At 41.8% G+C, this 25,052-nt stretch overlaps 1 protein-coding gene across 2 annotated transcripts in view; it reads right to left on the bottom strand.

Moving 5' to 3' along the window:
• Positions 1-2,113: 2,113 nt before the first annotated feature.
• BDNF (brain derived neurotrophic factor) overlaps positions 2,114-25,052 on the bottom strand; it is a 113,809-nt gene continuing 90,870 nt past the window's right edge. For both annotated transcript variants that reach the window (XM_078684204.1, XM_078684203.1), the window contains exon 2: positions 2,114-7,015. In XM_078684204.1, coding sequence (XP_078540330.1) covers positions 6,251-6,994 — 744 coding nt within the window. In that variant the 5' untranslated portion in view covers positions 6,995-7,015 and the 3' untranslated portion in view covers positions 2,114-6,250. The remainder of the gene's footprint in view (positions 7,016-25,052) is intronic.

Raw genomic sequence — 25,052 nt, 5'->3', positions numbered from 1 at the left:
AGTCTAGTGGAGAACATGCCAGGTGGGCATTACCTGGGGCCGGCCAAGCTGTCACGCGCACTTAGAGAGGAAGTTGAAACTACACCTGCTCCCTCTGATGGTGGGGAGCCCAGCCCGACCGCGCCCCTCCTGACCTGGCTGGATGTTGCAAAGAAAAATAAAATTATAACTTCTTGGTGATCTAATTTTTTTTGATTTTCCACTGCTCAATCAATGAGCAGTGGGACGACGCTCCTCCACCTTAGCGGAGGTGCTGCCACTGGAAATGATGCGACTTATGGCCTGATTGTCATTCATTTTTGCGAGCATGTTTTATTCTGCTAGTATTCTAATGACAGAGATGCAGCATGTCATATTGTTTTGTTTTATTTCAGTGTTTAGCATCAGTACAAGTGATTTCCTAAAACAACATGTATGTACATGGGCTTCAATTGAATGCACATGTCCAATAGTTTGAAACAGTTTATATTTATTTGTGGCTATTTCTGGGTGCAAGTGTGCTGCCAGCTTGCAAGACCAACAACTGTAAATTTGCTAATTATCACTCTGGGACCTAGTTTGCCGTCATTGATGCTCTCAGAGTCCATTCCTAAACAAATTCGTAAATCTGCACCCGGAAGTCGACAATCTTACATAGGTGCAGGTTTTTGAATTTCAGGGGTTTGCACAGTGTTCAGAAGTAAAGCTAGAAAGCTTCCACTGTCATAGAGGTTTGTTGTAAAGTTTTGCATGGGTGGAAATGCTGTCTTCGTCGTGCAGTTATACCGAAAAAAAAGTGTTCTGGGTAATAATAATGATTCACCTTGGTGAATAACCTAAACCCGCTTTGGGAGTACCCCTTTCCCCACGGGAGAGAGATGTACTCGTACTCTTGTCATTCTTTTACAGAGATCATAGAGGTCGACAGAACTTTGTGAATACCCACAAACATACAAGTTTGTGGGTGTAGGCAGCGCATTCCAACCCTCAGATATCCACTCCCTACTACCCCCCATCCTTGGGAGTAGATTTGCGCATTAAAGAACCTTTGTGTAGTGAAGTAAGTGCAAAGCTAACATTTGTGAATTCCAGAAATGGTATTTGCAGTCGTAAATAGGCTATTTGCCTGGTCAAGCCAAAAATACAAATTTTAGTGCCATCAGGAGATCAGCTTTAGTTATTATGTGCGCCTGCTACAGACTGTAGAATCCAGAAACTAAATATTACATCACATGGACACTATTTCTTCTGTGGTCTCGCTGTTTCTCTTCTATACATCCAATGCTTCTTCTGGGAACCAGATCCTCTGGACGGCACATAGGCTTTTTTTTTCTCTGCAGGGTATTAATGCTCTTGTGTTTTGTGGAAGACCTAATGGTTTTGAGCAGTTGCATGAGTTTACCTTCAGTATTGTTTCTAAAATATACAACTACTTAGGAAATATATTTTACAAAATATGTATAAAGAAACACTGTTAAGACATGTTTTCTGTTTCTTCTATCGAAGTTTCTCTTAAGAAGCCTTGATTTGAACACACATGTACTGTACTCTCTGTGGGACACAGTGCTGTCTACTAACTCTTGGATTTCAATGAAGATAGTCTAGTATCCGCAAATGGCTACGTGGGATGAGATAGGACAATGTAGACGTTTTTAAATGTCCCGAGTTAATACAGGTATGGAGAACTATTCATGTTAGAAATCTCTAACGTGGTTCATTGTCGGAATAGCAAGTCTCGCCTTTACAAATAATGTTGAAACGTATACTCAACAAGGAACACACAACGCTCACGTTGGTTTTACAGCCAGAGAAAAGTCACATGGTGCAAAAACAAGCTTTATGTATTTTGAAAATATATTTAGAAACATTAAAAATGTCTATATTTAAACATATATTATATGTTAATTAGTACACTTAAATAGCGTAATTTTATTTACAATATGCTTCAGATGCTTTAAGGAATAAATGCCAGTTTCAATGCGTCAATAACATCATTATATAAATATACTCGAAATACAATAAATATTTATATTACACTTGGTGGATATATATATATATATATATATATATATATATATATATATATATATATATATATATATTCTTTTTCATATTGAGAACAAGGCCACAGACAGTAACTTACATTTTCAGAGAGTCTCACTTTTAACAAAGCAGTAGGCCTGTCGACATGCATGAAGTACCTTTGCCACAAACAGACCACAGCAAGACTTAACAAAAGTGACATGGAGATACCTTTCCTTTATATCTCAGTGGTGCTAAAACTGCTAAGGCTGTAATCAGCAGTGTCCCAGTTTGGGTGTCTGGATGCATTGCACTACACTGTTAGCTTGCTCTCCCGCTTGCAGAAATGTTAAGCTCAACTCAATGAATTACTTTGGGAAATGGTGGACAGAACTAATCTGTCATATGCATCCCTTGAAAAGGACCAGTCCATTTATTGACAGCCCTGAAAAGTAATACAAAATAAGAGTGGAAGTGTTTCCGCTAATGCTTCTTAATGTTAGTGGGGAACAAGTTGTGGTTGAACTTCCATCAATTTTTAACTGGTCTTTGACATTACCAAAAGGGAAAAACCTTGTGCCAATCAGCCCCTTTCCACCTCCAAATGGTGCAGCCTTGCCCAGTCTGATAGGTCACACCCTCTCTCGAAAGAGACAACACAGAACCATTAAGGTGTTTCAACCTAGGTTGCACTTCTATTGGTTAAGATTTAACCAAATCACGGCCTTCCTACTTTTGGTCTCCATAGAGACTTTCTATGTTAAGGTTACTAGAAGTCTTCAAATCACCCTTAATACCTTGTTTTACTTCAGCCTTTTCCTCTACCTTTCCTCAGCATATGGAACATTAGCCCAAATGGTCCAGTTTAGGTGAACCCTCGTTGAAGGTGTCCTGGAGGACATTGCCTCATCTGGTAACCTTACCCTAAGTTAAATAAAATTAGTTAAAATAATTTGTGATGTGTTGTCTGTGTCTCTAGGCACAGAGAGAAGTTAGGTACCTATCCTTCTCTACTAAAAAAGGTACATTGCCTACCAATTCTGGGCAGACTGCTTGTGTTTCTTCTGCAAGATATGCAGATTTGCTCGACCTTTCCTCTAGAAAACATTATAAAATGTAAATGTTGTCCTTTTGGTTCAAGAATGCATTGGGTTATTGGTCTCCTTTAGAGGGTACATGGCCTACCGGTTTAAGATAGACTGCTCCCTTTTTTTCAATGAAGATATGCTGATAGTGGGCCATAATATGGCCAGGAGTAATTTCCATTCGCCGAGATTCATTCAATCATACCACTTATTACTTTTTTTATTTATTTTTTATTGTCACAACCTAGATTGATAGTTATGTTAAGACAGGGGTTATGTTGATCACTTTGACTTGAGATTCAAGTTGGGTTACCTTTGTTATACAGAGGGGACTGGGCCTGAAAGATAGTGCTGCACTGTTCCTATTGGAGAAGGACTGAGGCTGATTTGCATATGATTGTTCCTTGTCCGTAGCACAGATACGAGTCAATGGACTGGGATGCAGCCCAGAGCATTACCAATGGCTTAGATTAATTGTGGGTGAGATCGTCACGTCAATTGTTCGAATTCAAGCAAGATTGATGAGGTCAGTAAGTGAGTACCAATTTTACTTGAGTGAAAATAACTGTATTTTTAAAGTGGTCTATGTGAAGCACGTTCGGTAAAACACTATATAAATAACAAAATCGTATTCAAGAATTCTACCCATCACTTTTTTAATTTTTTTGCATAGAACTAAAGCGGATAACAATGAGCCAAAATACATTTGAGGTTGCCTTATATTGAGCCTAATGAAATCATCACTTGTTTTTCTTGCGGGCAATTGCTGCCTTACGGTCAGTGTGGATTTCATTATTTGTGCCTGGGCTGATGCCACAATTTTATAATCATTACAAAACGAAATTTCCTCTGGGAATCTTTGCTTCCCTTTATTGTTTTCCTGTGAAGTTAAATGTTACCCACTGTTTTCTCCATGTGGTCGCCAGACCAGTGGTGGTACGGTTGCTATGGTCCCAGAGATGGATGGGAGACAAGGCAAGACAGATATAAACATTAAAATATGTCTGAATTTTTTCCTGTTGCTTAAGTTGGTTTTCTAGAATGCGTATCGAAACGCCGTGGTTTTCTGCACTAAAAACATTGAAAAAATAGTTTATCTAAAAAATAACGCAGTGAAACCAGGTGCTTTCTTTATATAATTCTACCTGTAACTCAATAGTAAAGTCTGAACTCTGGGTGTCATTTTTGTGAAACAATCTATTGGGCCACGGGTGTCCAATGTACCACCAAGAGTGCTGGATTCAGGCCAGATTTTCACAATATGTATGTAAAATAAATGTACATACTCTGACTCAAAATCCAACTTATTTACGTAATTAAATGTTAAGCTGTAAATCTGGAATGGATCCAAACTGCCTGTAAATATTTCACACATTATTGGTTTTGATCTTGGATTTGTTGTAAAAGCTTGGATCTAACTTTTGTTCATGGTCCGTCAAGTCAGCTGAGCTATGGTGGGAACTCTAGCACAAGTAACCCCACCTGGCTCACTTTGATACACTGTTGTTGCGACAGTTCTCCCAACTCTTTTCTTCTACACATAACATTTCTCACATTTTTCAGAGACCCATGGGATCATATTTCTAAAGTCCATGATACATACACAGAGGGAACTCTAACTAGTTAATGTACACATCGTACACTACGGCCTCATTTTATGCTCATTGAAGCGCTTGGTTTTGGTCACAGATGACCCACCCTGCCATCTCTGTTGCCGTTTGTTCAATCGCTGCAAACCCCATTGCTAATAAATGCTTTTGGAAGGTGGTATGTAAACTCCACACTAACAGCAGGCCCATTTGTGCTGCCATCTAAGAAGGCACTCTGTGAGTCACCATGGTATTCCAAGGAAACCTAGGGTGCTAATGATTCCAACAGAGTCACATTCTGTCTGGAAGCCATTTTGAAACTGGAAGGCTGAGGCAGATTTGATGCCTTTGGAAGATCATTAGAAGAACAGTATTCTGGTTGCAGAAACCATACATGCTATGGGTCACCAACTGATGAGTCCATTGCGTCAACCTGAATTTCCTGTCCAAACTTGCAAAAGAATTTCAGCGACATACCACCCCCCAGACCCTAAACTATCACAACATGGTTACCAACTAAAACGTAGGGCTGTGCATTGATTTAAAAAGCCCAAGAACATGAAGTTCCTTGTCAAATTGGCCAAGGCCACATCAATCTACTTATTCTTTGCATTTAGTTCACTGTTTTCTTTTAGAGGTCCTTAATCAAAACATTTGACCTGGTCATCCACGCCATTTTGTATTTCTTGCTGCATACACTATAATCATTATCATGCGGTGTTTTCTTCATTTTTTCACAAATTGCTGTGCTTGATTTGGATAACTTGTGCCATATCTTATAAAGCTTCCATAAAATGCTTTCCAACGCAACAAAGGAAACACACATTTTTTTTAAAAAGTTACTCCACAAGAATAAACATAAACAGCGTGATGCATACGCAAACGCGTACAAGAAATGCTGCTTGCAAACCTGTAGGATGCAGGCCGGAACATTTAACATCAGCATTCTTTTTCGGTTGCCTTACTTTTTTTATTATTTTTTTTTCAGTAGTCTGATTTGATATTGCAAACACCTTCACAACATACAAAATGAGTTAATTCTTGTCCAGAACAAATCTCGATGATTGTGTTAACCTTTTGGGAATAAAAAAATAAACAGTAAAGCTATGACAACAGCACCGTGACATTGTTTTAATTCCAACGCTATCCGAAGTTAAAAGCAGTAAACAGATAGACCACTAACAGGAATAAAGATACTGTCTAAAATGTAAACGGAATGTTTTGGTTCAAATTTAGCCTGAAAGAGGACAATTGATCAATTCACAATTGAAGCAGCATGCAATTTAGTCGTTTCACTTTTTTTTTACGCTTTCAATTCTTGGCAACGGCAACAAACCACAATGTAATCGAGGAATGTAATGCGGACTTAATTTTAAGTTGTGCGCAGATGACTTTTGATTCCCTCAAGGTCATGGATATGTTCAATAAATAGAGTGTAGAACCACTGTACTGTATAAACTTCATTTATACATGCAGTCCATAAAATAATTTTCTCGTTCTGAATAATTTACCCTGTTATGTATATGTACAAATAGATATTTTCTGTCTCAATATAATCTATACATCATAAATTCACTATCTTCCCCTTTTAATGGTCAATGTACATACACATGAAGTGTCTATTCTGATGAACCGCCAGCCCACTTTCTTCTTGTTATCCATGGTGAGCGCGCGCACATACGACTGAGTAGTTCGGCACTGGGAGTTCCAGTACCTCTTGTCAATGCCCCTGCAGCCCTCCTTCATGTAACCCATAGGGTTACATTTGGTCTCGTAGAAGTATTGCTTCAGTTGGCCTTTGGGTACTGGGACCTTCTCCAGGACAGTTACCGTCTGCCCTGACATGTCCACGGCAGTCTTTTTGTCAGATGCCGTCACCCACTCGCTAATACTGTCACACACGCTCAGTTCCCCGCGGCGAGCGGGGTCGGAGTGACGCCGGACCCTCATGGACATATTTGCAGCATCCAAGTAGTTTTTGTACTCCTCGAGCAGGAAGAGGAGAGGGGGCTCCAAAGGCACTTGACTGCTCAGCATGACTCGAGATGTAAACATGTCCGCGTCCTTGTTCTCTTCGCTGGGCCTCATGCTCTGCTCATCTTCAAGCATCTCCTCGATGACTTGTTCGAAAGTGTCTGCTAGCGATGGCAGCCCCCCTCTTGAACTGCCTTTGGGCCCACCTATGCTCTCCAGAGTCCCGTGGGTCCTCAGCCCTGGGTACACCAAGCTGCCTTGTCCTCTGATGCCGGCTTCTTTCATGGGGGCAGCTTTCATGCAACTGAAGTATGAAATAACCATAGTCAGGAAAAGGATGGTCATCACTCTTCTCACCTGGTGGAACTGCAGGAGAAGAAAAAGAACAAGTAGTTTTTAGTCCAAAGCATTTGTGAAACATCAGCAAATTTTTATGGCAATAAAGTTCATAAACACAAATATCGCAGATACGAAATGCTGCTGACACGTCAGGGTCTGAGCCCTCCCCTCACCATGCCTTGCTGTACCGCAAATTGCTAGGGTATTTGCAAACACCCGGATTTTTCTGAAACACTTTTGCTAAAAATTCCCAAACCGAACCCCTTTTTTACAACTATGAATTTCTTCAAATTCTAGATCACTTTTTTTGTCGGTGTGTTGTAAAAGCATTTTGCACAGTTCTGCACACAAGATGATATATTTGAAAGTAGGCTTTGAATCATATTTAAGGGTAGGCTGAGGTTTTGGCAAAGCTTGGTAATTAGGGCAATTCAGGAGGTTTAAGCCACCTTCAAGGATCTCGCATTTCCTAAGTGCTTCCCCTGAGCATTGCTGAAATGTCAATATTGGGGTCTGCACACTGCATTTTATAGCATAGGGTGTCCTGTGGGAGGGATATCCTGTTTAAGAAACCCCAATAACAGGTATAGAGTGTGTGGGAGAAACTGACAGTAAGGGTTGGTGATCAGGGCAGCCCGGAGCTCTGGCGATGGTGGGGGAGGGGGAGGGAAACATGGGAGCAGGGATGAGCAATGGAGATGAGGATGATACTTTGTACTTTTTCCAGGGCAGTGGGCATGAGCTGGGGAGGGCGTCCGTGTACTGCAGAGTGGTTGTTTCCAACTTCTATCCTGCACTGTCTTTTGCTACAGCAGGAACGCTTTCCTCATATAAATATGTACCTAGGTTTATATTCTACATCTACTTTTTTATTATAAAAACGCTGCTGCACACAAGTCTTCGGTAGATATTCACTAGTTTATTGCATTCAGCAACCACCAACGCGTTTCAACTCTTACAAGTCTTACTCATGGTATATTCTTCGCTGAAAAAATCAAAGGTTACAGGATCTTTATAGTTAGGCTCAGATTTTACACGCACAAAAACATCGAAATGCAGCAATTATAGTTACCCGAGCTAACTATAACTTATGCACCTGCAATGCACTGCTTATGACCACACATATCACATCACTGATAACATGGTCAGTGACATCCCTGATGACATCTCAAATTACATCACTGATGACAGACATATCTATAAACCTTTTTTTCTTTCATAACTCAAAAAAATACTGAACGGATTTACACCAAATTACAAAAAGGGCTCGTTCTGGACCTAGATCTAGCTTTCTACTAAATTTGGTGTAATTGCATCCATCGGTTTGGGCTATAGTTGTGTTCAAAATCCCTATGGGAAAATGCATTTTAAGACCCCCTTCTTTCTTGGTCCCCACTTCCTTTCCAAGTAGTACTAGGCAAAGAGGACACTTTTTTTTTTTAGAACATTTTGTGAAGATTCGTCAAATGGCGCCAAAGTTATTAGCAAACCAGAAAACGCTTTCTCTATGGAAACTAGGTCCTAACTATAACATAATAATAAAAAACTATTTGACAACATACATATATATATATATATATATATATATATAATATATTATCATCGATATGCTTATTATTATGCTATACATATATATCTATGTGGACTTAATTATTATCAAGTACTTATGAACATATGTGGGGAGTATATGGGAAGTAGTAAAGCTATGCTTATCTTTATAAGATTTATATTTACTTTCACTTTATATTGCTAGGGGATACTGTGGATTGTGGCTACAATAGTTTGGCAGCATGATATTAAAATGCATTCTTTTGTTAGTATACCTAAGGATGATGGTGGGAAGGTCTTGAAAATTGGTAGAAGCTTTAGTGAGAACAGATCATGGCGTTGAAATCGATGCTCATCCTGCCATTCCTATAACACTCATATTGCCAAATTAAGATAAACTGAGCACTTGGACAAATACAGTTACTTCTTGCTATACTAGCTTAACCAAATAATGTTTTATCCCTCCAGTAATTACTCAGTGATATAACAGAACCAGGGCTTAATAGTTCACTGTCATATGACTTTATAAGCTTAGACCCTAAAACCTTGCATCATGATAGCAATATTTGACCACTGTATGGCACTTCCTACTTCATTTTTATGATGTCATAGTACTCCAGAAAACAGTTTTTATTATTGCCTACCTTATTATTAGTTGGCCAGAAAGAGATGCAACACCTAAATCCAGCCATTATGAGTTTACTCCCCAGAATGGGCAATAACTCTGTGTACCCACAAATACCTGATGCAAATCTGCATGTTTTCCCCATTCAGGAGACTTCAAAGGTGACACTTATGCCCTCTTGCATCAGCAGCAGTGATTCAGAGGGCGGGGCAGGCTGTAACCTGGCTTGTGTGGGAGAGAGATTATTCTGCTCCCGGTGGTACTTTGGATTCGGGTATGGGCTGGGCTATGCCTGTGTCGACATTCCTTTTTCTGTGGCTTTACCATATATAGGTCCACAGTCAGTAAACCTCGGCTCAGTGTTCCCGCACAGGGTAATAGCGTTGCAGGAACAACTGGCCAGATGAGCCGGAGCGGTATCCAACAGAGAAACCCCTCCCGACCACTCGGAATGAGGCCCTTAATGGTACATAATCTATTGAAGCGCTACTGCTAGATGCTATCGATATTATAATTATATTCATCATTATTAATGTTAATGTTATGATTGTTATTAATATTAGCATTACTGGTATGGCCATCATCTTTATTACTTTTATCAGTAGCATAGAATGTGTATTATTATCAGTAATAGTATAACAACAATGATGTTGTTCTATAAACGTACACTATTACTATACCACGTTTCTAGTGCAATTTAAACAGCTTCAGCGTCAAAATATGATTTACACATAGCTACTGACTGCAATCACTATCACCAGATAGAAGACTATAGTAGTTGATGGGTAGGTAGCGAGAAACCCATAGCGTGCACCAATGTGATGGAAGGTTTACTTTCTAACAGCATGATTTCTTGGTCATTGCCATGCCTGTGGTGGCTAGCTCTTTCCACTATACACATGCATCCATGATTCCAAGTGTGGAGTCTCGAAAGTGTGCCTAGAGCATTAAGAAGTCTGTGCTTCATTTGAAACAGAACCACAGCAAGTTATTTTAGTGTTGGCTTTGAAATTTCCACAAGCCATACTGCATATGAGTCCATATTATTGCACAGATTCTGAATGCACCCGTTCATAAGCAAGTAACCAAAGTCACTAGTTCTTGTTAAAGGGCTTGTGCTAACTGTGTAGTAAGAAAATTGTATTAAGGAAAGTTGTATTGGAACCTCCTAACGAAATTATGCGGCTGGGCATATTGAAACTTGAAAAATGCCATGGACCAGCTGTTCCCAATCTCAGAGGCACTTGGAGTTTTATCAAAACTTGAGAAAAAATAACTGAGGTGGTATTTCTTCAAAATGGAAAGTGTATGCCATGATACGTCAGCCTCCAATAGAGACTGGTGCCAAGAAAGGTAGAGTTTCAAGTTTTCCTTTAAATCCAAGAAAATATGATCGCATGCACTAGGAATGATAAACTCTAATAGAAAATGTGGCTGTACTTCCCGACCACCCTTTTCTTAAAAGTTGCAAGAGATTGAGATAGAACGTGTGTGTAGCAAAGAATTTCAGAGCGAGTATTACTTCTGCCTGCGCCTTGCAGGAAATGTTGTACTAAAGATACGTTTGGTACAGTGCACATGGTTCAAAATGCTATGTATGGGACACAGTACCTTTACTGTTGCTTGCAGGAGTTGTATTCCTACTTTTAAAATATATGTGGCTATCCAGTACGTGTAAATTATGAGGAACTCGAGAATTAGGAGGCTAGAGAGACAGGAAAACTGACAGACAGGGAAAGTGATAGACTATCAGGCAGACAGGAATTGATATGTACATAGGACACTACACCATTAACTAACAATCTCACCCTTTCTTGTCATCCAGTCCTTTGTGGAAAAAAAATGAATAAATGATATAAATGTTAATGGGATAAACAATTATGCTGCCTGCGCCAAGACGCTTTTCCAAACCCAGCTGCGCTCTTTATAAATGTTATTGTATTGTATAAAAAAGTCTGGCTTGACGCCCTAATTTAAATACATCTCTGCCTTATCCACAATTGCAGTTCCAATGTTGTATGTTACTTTCCAGTGCACTCCCTTGAGCATACCATCAATTGCAAACCATTGATGCAAATATAAACCGTATACGTTGTGGTTGCATGTTTAGATGGTGCCCTTATCTCCCAACAGCACTTATGGCTCCCCAAAGAGTCCCTAAAACTTTTCCTCAGACCCTTGTCATTTGCTTTTCCACCATACAAAAATATAGCACCCATTTTCCTCTTGTGTACCAATTGATGCTACTCCAACTGTAAAAGTAAGAGAATGCATGGACCTTCAGTGGGTTATAATTGACCGGTCTCGTGCCTTCAAGCTTACTCGTTTTAAATATCCTTCATTATGTAGATCCATCCTACATAACTACTTCACTATAGTTGGACTCCCATCATTTTTCAGAAATGGTGAGTGGGTTATTGTGGACTCATATCAATCAGGATTTGCACTCAGACAGCATCAAAGCCGTTCTCTTCTTGGTTTGTGATTACATCCTCACAGACCAGAGCTGCTTTACCATTTATTCCTTCTGGACCTCTCTACTGCTTACCACAATAATACCACCCCAACCACCCAGAGAGACTGCTTAGATGCCCCTAGCTCCATGCTAACATGTTTTCACTCTTTTGTAACATCTGGAAACAACATGCCAATATTTGGTTTTCCTCTATAACCACAACACAGTTACTCATGGCTACTCTTCCTCAACACTACACTACAACACTACTCTTTTACAACTTCAGTCAGCCCTTAGGATTTCTGTCTGACTGATTGATTGATTGACTGACTGACTGATTGATTAATTTCTAACATGCCTAAATCTATTAGGTAGCTTCAAAGGAATCCAGGTGCTCGGCAATGCCATATCTTTAAAAAGTTCAGATCCAAAACCTCACTCCGGCTGGAGTAAATTATTTTCCAGAGTAGGAAGAGGAACGAATCACTCCCAGATTTAGTGGAGATTGGGTTTCGCCATTAGGAAAAAATATGTTCCCTGTGAAGGAAAATAAACAAAATAAATGTACATTTGCACAGGGATCCTATTCCCCTTATGTGGAGGTCTCGGCTATGGAGAACTCTACACAAAGGCTCTCTGGACAGCAGCATCATAGCATGTATATGAAAACATAGACTGCGAATGATTTTTTGGAAACAACAAAGATCTCAAAATTTCGCCCACACATAAATGTATCCGTACGACCGGTACCTAAATTCATTATCCAGACTTTGCCTTATTTGTTAGGCCTGTAGTTACAGAAGTAAATGTATCCAGTCCTAGCGTTTGAGTAAAGTGGGTTTGGAATATTTAGGCATTAAAAAAATGTTGCCTCTTATGTAAGGTCGAAGATTTGCCAATTTTTATTTTGGATGTTTTGCTGAAAGTTCATCCTGTTCCACAAATTCAGCAAGTGTGTACCTTCAGAGAAGGCTAGATCGACAAAGGGACACATTTTGCTGGCTCTGAGCATTTCCCAGATCGGCAGTGACATGTTTTAGATGTTGACATGTCTCTCACTGGCTAACTAATAAAACTTGAATGTTCGTTTCTGATATTCACATTGGAAGTGCATACATTTCGTTAAGCACTACTCCTTTAACTCTTCCCATACTGCCCGTGCTTTTGTGTCTGTTGACATTCTTGCTTTGCATTTTCTTTTTACACTCTCCATCCAACACTTTTGTAGAAGGGAGCAGCCATTTCATTTTTACAGGATTTACTTTCAGGGGACTATTTAGCTACACAGAAGAATGGTTAGCTGTCCTGGGCAGATGGACCTCTGTTTATTTTGCTGCCACATACACATGTTTGTGTTTACCTTCCTCAATGCACAGGCCCCACCCACATGTCTCTACTTGTTTAAAAGCATTAAATATCCAACAGTAAATGTATTAACAAATGCTAAATGTACTGTTTGGATCTAGAATATAGTGAAATGCATTTGTTATTTGGCTTACAGGAGAATTGTAAAATAAAATATTTAAGGAGTGTAATGTTGTAGTCAGGGCATCTAAAAAATTTAAAAGACAAAACAATTCATTAAATTACAGCCACTCTGCAACTATTAAAGCGTTATTGCACTCTGTTCAAGATAGTATTGAATGCCCTCTGTCGAGGGTTTAACTGCTGTTAATTGCTCTCCCTTCAATATGGATCTGGGTGGAAGGCAAGATTTTATTTAATTTTGGTTTATAAAGTGTGTGGTTAACCGGAGTTATCCTGTAGCTAATGAGGTTACATGAAATTACCAGAGACAGACACCTGTAAGATTGAAGCCAGAAAGGATATTGGGCCTTAGCTCCTCCTCCTACACAACATATGCTGACACTCGCCCACTCTTGTCTGCCTCTTGTCTCCGTTCCACATGGGCACTGAAGTCAGAGCGCAGGCGAACAACAGTAGTTGATGTCAGCCTTTTAAGCATTATGATTGGCTGCGTCAATCAGACCTTTCCAAACATGGTGCAGGTCAATGCTTAATTAGCTGCTTGTCGTTCTAACAGGGCGATCAAAGATGTAGACTATGTCTGGAGCTAATGTCCTTCTGTACCAAGATCTGGAATGATATCCACTGCCGCCGCTCATCTGAGAGTGTAATGAGAAATGTTACCTAGCAACCGTGATACAACTGCAAAAACAAGCCAAGAATTTCAAGGGACATCTACTCAATGTAGGAATGCGAGACTGGAACAGTAGCAACATGAATATTTACACAGTGCTCCATTGAAGATAGACACAATATGCGATGCTTGGGCCTCTCGCCTCGTCAAGCGGGCATGCCATGGTGTACACACCGTCAGGTCCACACAGGCCTGTTGAACAGCAGGAGAAGCGTTGGCTTAACTCAAGTAGTTGTTAAAATAACACGCGCTACAGCCTGACTTAGCGGGTCATTATCTGCAGAACACAGACAAAAATGTTAGGTCCACGATTGATGACTGTGTCTGCCTAGAAATTATTCAGTCGCTGGAATATATGTATTTAGCTTTCAATGTTAAAGAAGAGTGCTTTCAGTTGATTTTGTCCTTAGAGGCGTGGTCCCACAATATCATTGTCAGAAATTTGCCTGAAGTAAACATTGTGTTCTAAATATTTTCTACAAAATATAGCCTCTTTGGAGCAAATGACAGAAAATCTACACACAAAAGTGAAACTTTTTGTAAATGTTTAGAATGATGTCATTAATATTGTGTGACCATAAGAAGGCTCAAGTTGTGATGTTTGTACTTTTCACCGTTAAAAACTTTAATAACAATTTACAAAATATAATCACTTTTAGGATACAATATTAGGGCACTATGTTTATATCTGGCGCTATTTCTGTATACCATATTCCCAATGATAAAAAAAGGATATCAAATATTGTGCTCATTGTGGAAAATGACTTAAAGTGGTATTTATTTATTTATTTTGAGAGTTTATATAGCGCTGGCTAGACCCAATGGTATATATTTTTAGAGGACACGTGTTGGGTTTAGATTGCCTGGTTGAATTTGTTGCACCTTGTACACTAAAAAGCAGCACCTCTACTAAAACTAATTTTCTTGACAAGCTGCTCACCAGCCCGACCACTGCTAAGCATTATGAAAGAGTTAAAAACTCTCTTGCGTGGCACTGGAGCTATATCATCATTATTTAGAACTACCAATACTTTCATCCCAAACTATCTCACCCATCCCGATCTGCAAACATAAGTACATCATGCAATTGACCTTTCTTCTCCCAAAAAAACTGCACCAACAAACTGACTAGGAGATGTGGTGAAAAGAGTTCTTGGTTTCGAATCCTAACTTTGCCACTGGATTACGATGTTTGATCCTGAGCAAGTGAATTTAACTCACAGAGTCCTATGCATACAAAGGGTCGGACGGGCACTCGCGTGGCCCTGCGGAATACTGGTCGGCACCTACAGGATTGCATAATGGTAATGATATATACGGCTTTGCACCCGTACACAACCTAGGGGGAAAACATCTATGGTATCAGGGTCATTTTGTTCCATAATTTGGAGGGGGTAGTAATGGCAAACGTATTACACTTCTCATGTATGAGGGTTCAAGGTAAAGTTGGTAGTTATGTTTATCTGCAAATGACGTACCCCTTTTATTTCCCAACTTAATATATCAACTTGAGACCACAGTTCGGCTGAAATGAGCCACGGCACCCGCGATTTATTTCATTTTTGTAATTTATTTGGTGGCAACGTTTTCCACCTCCGTTTCTCCAAGTGAGAGAAGACCCTGACCTTACTCGCCGTGTACAATGTTTTCCTCACAAAAGAGCAGTTTGGGCGAGCATAACAAGCATGAATCAGTAGCACGGCCCCGCGCGCTGCCTCTCCCGCAGCCCCCTCACTTCGTGAAGCAACAATGAGCCCCCATGCTCCCCGGTTAGGGCAGGGGCCTCTGGATGAAAGCGCCGAGCCCGGGCGCCTTTCTGGGGGAATTCCTGCCTCCTGCGTCACGGGGGCGCCCCCTCCGCCTTTATGACTGAACCGCTGGCTGCCTTGTGACACTGTCCTTCGTGAGTAATCGTCCTTTATAAATCAGGAACAACATATTTCTATAACTCTTTGTAATTTCTCCACTGCAGAAACAAATAGCCCGGAGGCACTCGACGCACGCTTCTATTTCATGAATTACCAATAACTTTCACCCACGCGTGTCACGAGTCAATGAAAGCGTCAATCAGCCGAGCTGCGGAGCCCTTCGTAGTGTGCTTGGAAGCGGAGGGCGAACTTACGTGCTCCGCGTTTTATGACTTGAGAATGACTGTCTCTAATCGGGCTTTGTAACAGTTTTAAACCGGAACACTGCGAACCAGATGTTATAGCGCCCTACAGGGAATGGCGTGTCAGGTGCCACAGCCCGTGCAAGAGTCATCGAAAAGGCATCAGACTATTTCAACTACCTTCACTTTAAATGCACACACTGGCTCTGGAATTTGCCAAAGAAATTGTTTTCAGGCACCACTTAATCCAAAAATATTTCTTATTTCTCATTTCTATTGGCTACTTATGTTAATGTATGTATTAGGCGTAGCATGTCAGTCGTTGGAGGCTAATTCATTATTAATGTAATTAATAAAGTATGTAATAACGTATTAGGTAACAGTAATATACGATGAAATGTAATCAAGCACGTCTTCAAAGTACATACATGTATATAAATCTATAGCAATGGCTATAGATATATATGTTTAAAATATAAAAATAAAGAAAAGTGGGCAGGATAGGAATACACTGACCCCCTATGCCTTGTGCTGGGTTCCCCCAGGGACTTTGCCATGGCAAAAAGAGCATTATTAAAAAAAAATATTTAAATTGCAGCAAATTCATGAATATTTGTGAATTCGATACACAATAAAAAAAACAAGTGTCGTCGTCTGTGCATGTTTATACTTTAGCCCTCGGGTGGGCCAGGCCCTGGGGCATGCTTAAAATTGGAATGGGGTGCATGGTGCCCCTCTCCTACAGATGTTTTGGGCCCCGGGGACCAACACCTCCTTGGGGCTTTATGTAAATAATGGAGGGGGGACACCAGGACTTCCCTCTTCCTACTCGTAAGAGCCTTGGGGACCACAGCCGCCCGGGCTTTAAAGCATAATCGGAGGGGGCCGCATGGACTGCCCCTCCTTGCTACATTAGGCCCCCGAGGACCAGGGCTAGATATTGAAACTAAAGAGGGATGTGTGCCACTGGCTATTTATGCTTTATGCGCTATTTTCACTTACATTTTTAAAAATCCATATCTCTGGCACCCCTTATTGGATTTTTATTGTGTTGGTGTATTTTTCATTAATACGTTATTCTTTCATTTTATAAATTAGAGTGGGATTTTTATTGATTTATGTGTTTGACTTTTTAACTATTTTGGTACTTCTAAATGCTTTACACCTTTTCTCTAAATTAAGCCTGGTTTTCTGTGCTATAACGAACAGGTGTTGAGCTCAGGTTTAATTTACTGAAACCTTTGACAGACCTAACAGGTTAGTAACTTTTACTTGTGATAGACTATTGCCTTCCCAATAAAAATGTGCTTTATTGCAACTTATTTTTACGAAGCCATTTTAAATAAATGTGGCACAATAAAACATGATTTTTACAAACACAGATTTACAATTATTATTTATATAGTACCTATCGCAGTGCAATCTGTTTGACCTGACAAAACACTTCTTGCTGCCTCATACAGTAATACATCATATACTGTATTCTTCATTTTCATGCATACTGTACACATACTCTCACATACATGCATGCATGCACTCAGGCACACGTAACCACCCACACAGTTTCGAGTCACAGGGATTTAATAATCAATGTGCAGGTCTGCATGGAGAAAGGTATACTTTTGATTCCTGGTTTGTGCTGGCAGAGTTGCCTTGTTTATAAAACAAATCAGTACAAGAATGGAGGAGCATATACCACGTGTGTACCAGTTTTACCATCAAAACGTATGCAGTATGGTCTTGAATGGCAGTGGCAGGCCTGCTTGTAAGAGCAGGACTCCATTTTACCCTGAAACAAGTAGATTGTGGAAAGGAAAACTTTAAATGACTACTTTTCATGAAATGCGTTCTTACTTAGAGGACCCTTTGCAGATTGTGTCCTTGTTCCAGCCTATGCGCAGTAGTGAGAAGAGATGAAATGACACAGAAATCAGCGTCCATGGTCGGCCATAGTGCACTTTGAGTTTCACCTGCACCAACAAAGCGCGGTGTGCATGAAAGGAGAGTGTAGTCCCTTTGGGTGAGTAGGTGTTGTCCTTCCCTTTTTTGTGCACCTACACTGGTTATATCCAGGGCCAGAGTTGGCATGAGCGAGCTGGGCCCAGGCCCAAGGAGTCAATCTTCAGAGGCACGCAGGAAGCTGCCAGCAGCGCCCCTCGCACACAGTTCTAATGATTTAGACTAAAACACTTTGAATTGTTACTTCTTCACCTGCCACAGGTGACATCCTCAGACCCCATCAACCTACCACCCCACCACCCACGAATAAGCAACCACATATGCCCCACAAACAACTTGTCTAAGTGGTGGGTGAATCAGGCGAGCCGGGGAACGCCACTGAGAGAGACTTGAGGCCAGCCACGGCCTGATGCAGCGACCCACCGACTGACCCGTGAACAAAAAAAGGGCTCATTGATGCCTTACCCCAATCGCCAGCAGCAGTGAGAACATCACATTTCTTTCTGCCAAGGGCGCCACCGAAGCAAGGTCCAGCCCGAGGTACATCTTTAATTCTGGACTCTCACTGATGATCGGAGTGCGCAGCACCAAATCAGGTTTTCAGTATAACCAATGACTATGCAAATATCCCGATTCAGATGATTCAATGTATGCTGATTCATGACATGCATGTTAAATGTAACAAAATGCCTGACTGAATGTAGCTATTGATTATTATCAGCTAGAACTAGTGTCTAGGGGTTGCCTAGGAACTACTGAAGCGACGATCCTTTAGCGAAGCGTAAATGAAAGTTGATAAAACGTTAATTTCATTTAGGTTTCAACAGTTAAGTAAATTCACGCAGTATTTACAACTTGTTTTCAGCTCTCATCAGCACACATTGTCCGGAAACATAGCCTACTTGTGACTGCCCAGAGCACGAGATCGAGCACTTCTTTGATATCCTCACATGTCCATCATTGTGGGAAATTGCTTGAGTGTAGCACCAGCTTTGTGCTGGTATCATCCACATCTCTTCTGTTCAAGCTTTCAACAGAGCTTAGTGATCAGAACTAGCCCTACAGCTTCTCAGACTTAGCATGCGAGATCTCACATAATGACACATCATGCTTTCCTGAGCTTAGTTTAGCCGAACACTCACATTGTGCTGGTATCATCCACATCTTTCCTGTTCAAGCTTTCAACAGAGCTTAGCGACCAGTACTAGGCCTATGGCTTCTCAGGCTTAGCACAACAGATCTCACATAATGACACATCATGCTTTCCTGAGCTTAGTTTAGCCGAACACTCACATTGTGCTGGTATCATCCACATCTTTCCTGTTCAAGCTTTCAACAGAGCTTAGCGACCAGTACTAGGCCTATGGCTTCTCAGGCTTAGCATAACAGATCTCACATAATGACACATCATGCTTTCCTGAGCTTAGTTTAGTCGAGCATCAACAAAATCTTTAATCCCCTTTAAATTTCTTTTATTTTCAGATCCAACATATCACCATTTCTAATTATGTTTTCAAAGCTGTTGAAGCGTCTGTTTTAATTTCAAGAAAAAAGTCAGGAACTTGACCCAGCTCCATCCTTGGAGAAGCAGCCATATGGACCAAGTTCATTTATTAGCTTTTCCCTATGCTGCCTCTATGACAAGATCCTGTGAAGCAGAGGTATCCTCTAAGCTTGCGGCGTCTATAACAAGATCCTGTGAAGCAGAAGGATCCTCTAAGCTTGCGGCGTCTATAACAAGATCCTGTGAAGCAGAAGGATCCTCTAAGCTTGTTGCCTCTATACCAAGATCCTGTGAAGCAGAGGTATCCTCTAAGCTTGCGGCCTCTATAACAAGATCCTGTGCAGCAGAGGGATCCTCTAAGCCTGCTGCCTCTATAACAAGATCCTGTGAAGCAGAGGGATACTCTAAGCCTGCTGCCTCTAAAACAAGATCCTGTGAAGCAGAGGGATCCACTAAGCATGCGGCCTCTGTAACAAGATCCTGTGAAGCAGAGGGATCCTCTAAGCTTGCGGCCTCTGCAACAAGATCCTGAGAAGCAGAGGGATCCTCTAAGCTTGTGGGCTCTGTAACAAGATCCAGTGAAGCAGATGTATCCTCTAAGCCTGCTGCCTCTATAACAAGATCCTGTGCAGCAGAGGGATCCTCTAAGCCTGCTGCCTCTATAACAAGATCCTGTGAAGCAGAGGGATACTCTAAGCCTGCTGCCTCTAAAACAAGATCCTGTGAAGCAGAGGGATCCACTAAGCATGCGGCCTCTGTAACAAGATACTGTGAAGCAGAGGGATCCTCTAAGCTTGCGGCCTCTGCAACAAGATCCTGAGAAGCAGAGGGATCCTCTAAGCTTGTGGGCTCTGTAACAAGATCCAGTGAAGCAGATGTATCCTCTAAGCCTGCTGCCTCTATAACAAGATCCTGTAAAGCAGAGGGATCCCCTAAGCTTGTGGCCTCTGTAACAAGATCATGTGAAGCAGAGGGATCCACTAAGCTTGCAGCCAATGTAACAAGATCCTGTGAAGCAGAGGGATCCTCTAAGCCTGCAGCCTCTGTAACAGGATCCTGTGAAGCAGAGGGATCCTCTAAGCCTGCGACCTCTGTGACAAGATCCTGTGAAGCAGAGGGATCCTCTAAGCCTGCGGCCTCTGTAACAAGATCCTGTGAAGCATAGGGATCCTCTAAGCCTGCGGCCTCTGTAACAAGAGCCTCTGAAGCAGAGGGATCCTCTGAGCTTACGGCCTCTATTACAAGATCCTGTGAAGCAGAGAGATCCTCTAAGCTTGCAGTGTCTATAACAAGATCCTGTGAAGCAGAGGGATCCTCTAAGCATGCGGGTCTGCTGGTCACAATAGCAAACTCACCAGTGATATAGGACAGGGTATGAATGATCCCATGCTTCTTATGACAGATACACTGCATCGAGCAGAATATAGAGATCACATTCAGCTCTAGTTGCTTCTTGGCTCTATAGAACAGATGGTTATTGGTACACAACCGTGCTCATTCTATCAATCTTGGGAGGTTGAAAACCTGAGAGAAATTGCTGGTTTTCGAACCGATTGCCATGGGGGTCAAACACGGGAAACGGCCACTACAACGCAGCCGTTTCCACTGAAGCATTAACCATGCATGCATTACAACGCATGCGTGGTTACCACGAAAGCCTTTACCACTCATACCTTTAATAATAATAAGGGAGTTTTATAGGGCGCGCGGTTACGCTCAACTAGCGTGTCTCTGCGCTAAGACAGAAAAACTCATGCAAGCAGGCCGCAGAGTCAGCTAGAGTTACCGTGTGTAGAGATGTGTTTTTATCTTCTTCCTGAAGCCGGCTTCAGACGATTCTAGTCGAAGGTCCAAGGGTAGGGCGTTCCAGCCCTTCGCCACCAAGTAGCGAAAGGATCTGCCTCCCATGCGAGCCTTTCTTGTCCTAGGGACCTTTAGTAGGCCACCATGGGAGGAGCGCAGCGCTCGCGTAGGTTCGTATTTGGAGACCAGACTCTGGAGTGGTGCTGGTGCCCTCCCATTAAGGATACGATGGCAGGTACAGAGGGCCTTAAACTCGACCCTGCTCTTCACTGGAAGCCAGTGAAGAGTCTGAAGGGCTACTTTGGAGGCCGATCTTTTAGGAAGCTTCAGAATAAGGCGAGCTGCCGCATTCTGCAGTACCTGGAGACGATTTAATACCTTACTGGTTCCTCCTAGGTACAGTAGGTTGCCGTAGTCCAGGCGTGATGTGACGAGGGCATGTACCAGCGTCCTACGGGCAGACATGGGAAGTAGATCTAAGACCTTCCGCAGACTTTTTAGGACGCTGAAACAGACACCCACCACACGGCCTATCTGAGGTCCAAAGGACAAATCAGCATCAAGCCAAACTCCAAGATTCTTGGCTTCCCGACAGGGGGTTGGAACCTCGCCTAGGAAATAGGGCCACCACGCCAACGACCACACAGATGGGCTCCCCCCCACCACGAGCACCTCGGTCTTATTGCCATTTAATTTGAGGCAATTGGTGGACATACAGGTTGCCAACTCCTGCATACAGGTTCTGAATTGGTCCACCGCAAGACCGGGTGCGCGCGATAGGGAGATAGCCAGCTGCGTATCGTCGGCGTAGGATACTATGTGCAGGCCATGACCCTCCACAATAGAGGCCACTGGGGAGACATATAAATTAAACAGGGTGGGGCTCAGGGATGAGCCCTGGGGCACGCCCTGTCCCAAACAGATCTCCCCTGAATAGCATTCACCCTGGCGGACCTGGAAGCCTCTCCCCGTCAGGAAGGACTGGAACCATCTAAGTGCAGTACCCGATATTCCTCCATTATTCAGACACTGTAGCAAGGTGGTATGTGCTAAGTGTCGAATGCCGCACTTAGGTCCAGTAGGATGAGGGCCATGGTCTGCCCTTCATCCACCCCCTGGCGTAGGGTCTCCACTGCCATCAGGAGCGCCGATTCAGTTGAGTGGCGGGGACGTAAACCAAACTGGGTGTCATGCAGGAGAACAGCCTCCTCCACGAAATCCATCAGTTGTACGTTAATAGCTTTTTCTGCCACTTTAGCCAGGTAGGGCAGAAGGGAGATAGGTCGGAGGTTCTCTACTGATTAAGTGTGGTACGTTTCTTTTACATCCTTATTACACAGAAAGCAGTTTGACCAGGAATGGTACTGGACCTTTAGCACTCCAGACTGAATACAGTTTTTCCAGCTGGTGAGCTCCTCACAAACTGAAATAAACTATTTTCATTGTTTTTTTTCAGTAATTTAGCACCGCTGCTATCAAGCGCCGCAAGGCTGCTGCTATTCCTCACCTTATGGAAACGTCGGTCCTGAGTTTGTCAGATCTGCTGTTACCAAGACAATACAGAGGATACGCAGCCTAAATATGCTGTATTAATGCATCATCTGAACAGGATGGTAGTGGTTTAGTTAAGACTCTCACTTCTTCATAATCTCAAGATATCTCTGTACCATGAAACTCCCAACTACTAGCTCCTATGTCCGGCTCCCACCCAAGGAATCTACTTGTTCTTCATTTCACTTGTCATTCTTGACTCTCTGTTTGGTGGTGAAGTCCACCACAAGAGATAGGCAGACCTATGGCTGCTAGTATATTTCAATTCCCATAATTAATGGGCTATCTCTATGAATCTCATAGCTCCTTGTATTCTAAGCAGATCAGTAAAGGCGCAATAAAAGTGTTCTTGGGGATCTTTTGTTCAAATTCTTGCCAAGATCACAGTGGCCAGATCTGTGTGCCATCTTCTTACCTCGCACTGCTCTTTTTTTATGTACAGAACGTCATACGTCAGATGGACATACAAGGAACTAAATCACATCACAGACCAGTGAAGTGGTGGGTATTTTAATTCCCTGGCAGGAATAAAAAGCGAATTCACAAAAAATCCTGCTTCATACACGCTGGGCAGGAAAATGATCCCAGTAGACTGTTGTTTCATTTACCTGCCTCTACTTTCTATGGTGGATGGGGCCTTTGGCAAAAGGGCCCTTCATGCCGAGTCTGTGAGAGAGGGTTTCGGTGCTATAAATGTGGGTGATAGCTCACAGTCCTAGCACTCTAACAGAGTTTAGGAATCAGAGGCATAGCTTTGGGGGGGAAAGGGGTGTTTGAGGTGTGACACCTTCCAAATAGATGCATTATTGGTGTGATAGTTGGCCCTTGGAGGCCAGAGTAAAGTCATCTGTCTCTGTGCCCAAGAGTAAAACATAAAAACATTGAACATTGATGTACAGGCGACAGACAGCGATGCTCATCTGGTGGCTGGATTTAAAAAACAGATAACCTGGAATCAAGACTGGTTTCTCTGCTTGTCTAAATTTTGTGATCCTATGCAAATATTTTATTTCACAGAGCCTCCATTTTTTATTATCACACATGAGAGCACTTTTAAATACTTGAGTTCGGGATGTGCGCTGTACAAGTACCTGTTATTTTTTATTGAATAGACTGTAATCATGCTCCATTTAAAATAAGAATCTCCTCTTCTTTCCCATCTTTTTATATACAAATTTCCTCATTATTAGCTATGTTCTTCACAGCTTATTTCACAGAAACTGCCCCCACTCCTACTAATTTTTCTCCATCTACAACTTGCTTGTTTTGCAATTACCTTTTATAAGTTTTATGCATTTTGTTTACTCTTGTTTTGTAGCTTCTATTATATATTTCTTAGCTCATATTCTATATGCTAATGTTTTATTGTATTGTTCTGGAGATATTGCCTACTATCTTCATTTTTCTGTGAGTATATTCTTAATAAAAATTATTTAACTAAAATAAGAATCTAGGCCATGTTGTGGGTTAACATGATACTGACTTGCCTCTTAGTTCACTCATGGCTTTGACCTTGGAAATCATGTCCATGTGCCAAGGTGCATGGCGGCCTTCTTTGAGGGTTTTTTTTCCCCTCAAAAAGACACATTGTTCCAAGATGGCACACTGCTGCATTTTAAATGTTATTTTAAAATATTTTCACTATGCTTTAAAAATAAGCATTGGTAAAGTCAATAACTTAGTCTTCTGACTAAAAAGGTTTGACCTATAGGCGTTTTAATCTTAATGTCAATGCTTGTAATGTTACTGTAAAATATTACATCTCGTTGTTCTAGAGGAAAGCGCCCTAATACATCTGTTGATGCCGGGATCACTATGTAAAAAGTGCTTAATAAATAAGTTGTGGACAAATATACCCCATCATTAATAACATTCATTTTTTTCTATTTTAATTACATGCCAATGACCCGCATCTACTTTTTCCTGATGTCTTGTTCCATTTGTAAAGTGCTGTGACGCACCCAGTTATGGTACCCCCATGTAAAAGGTATTCATAAATACATCTAGGTTACACTATTGAGAAGCCCCGAGGGGATTTTACTCCGGGTGTAAACCTCTTAAACCCGGTGCACGACCTTTGCAGAGTAAGGCAGCCGCTGCTCAGCCCCCCTTTGTCCCTCGTCTTCAATAGACTCACTGGGCTCAGTCTTCGCCATTCAAGCGGCGGGCCTCGGTAACCTGTTTCACTACTGAGGATTACACGCCATCCACAACAATGGGGCAGGCTAAAAGACCCGTTTATCTCACACTGACAAACAGCGAAATCCGGAGAGTTCAGAGACGGCAAAGGAGCCCATGTTTGAGAAACTGACAAAGGACGCTAATAGCCACGTTCAGTGACATGTTGA

This window comes from Lissotriton helveticus, chromosome 3_2 (genome assembly GCF_964261635.1).
Source record: "Lissotriton helveticus chromosome 3_2, aLisHel1.1, whole genome shotgun sequence".
Taxonomy (NCBI): Eukaryota; Metazoa; Chordata; class Amphibia; order Caudata; family Salamandridae; genus Lissotriton; species Lissotriton helveticus.
This window is presented reverse-complemented; position numbering and strand designations above follow the sequence as displayed.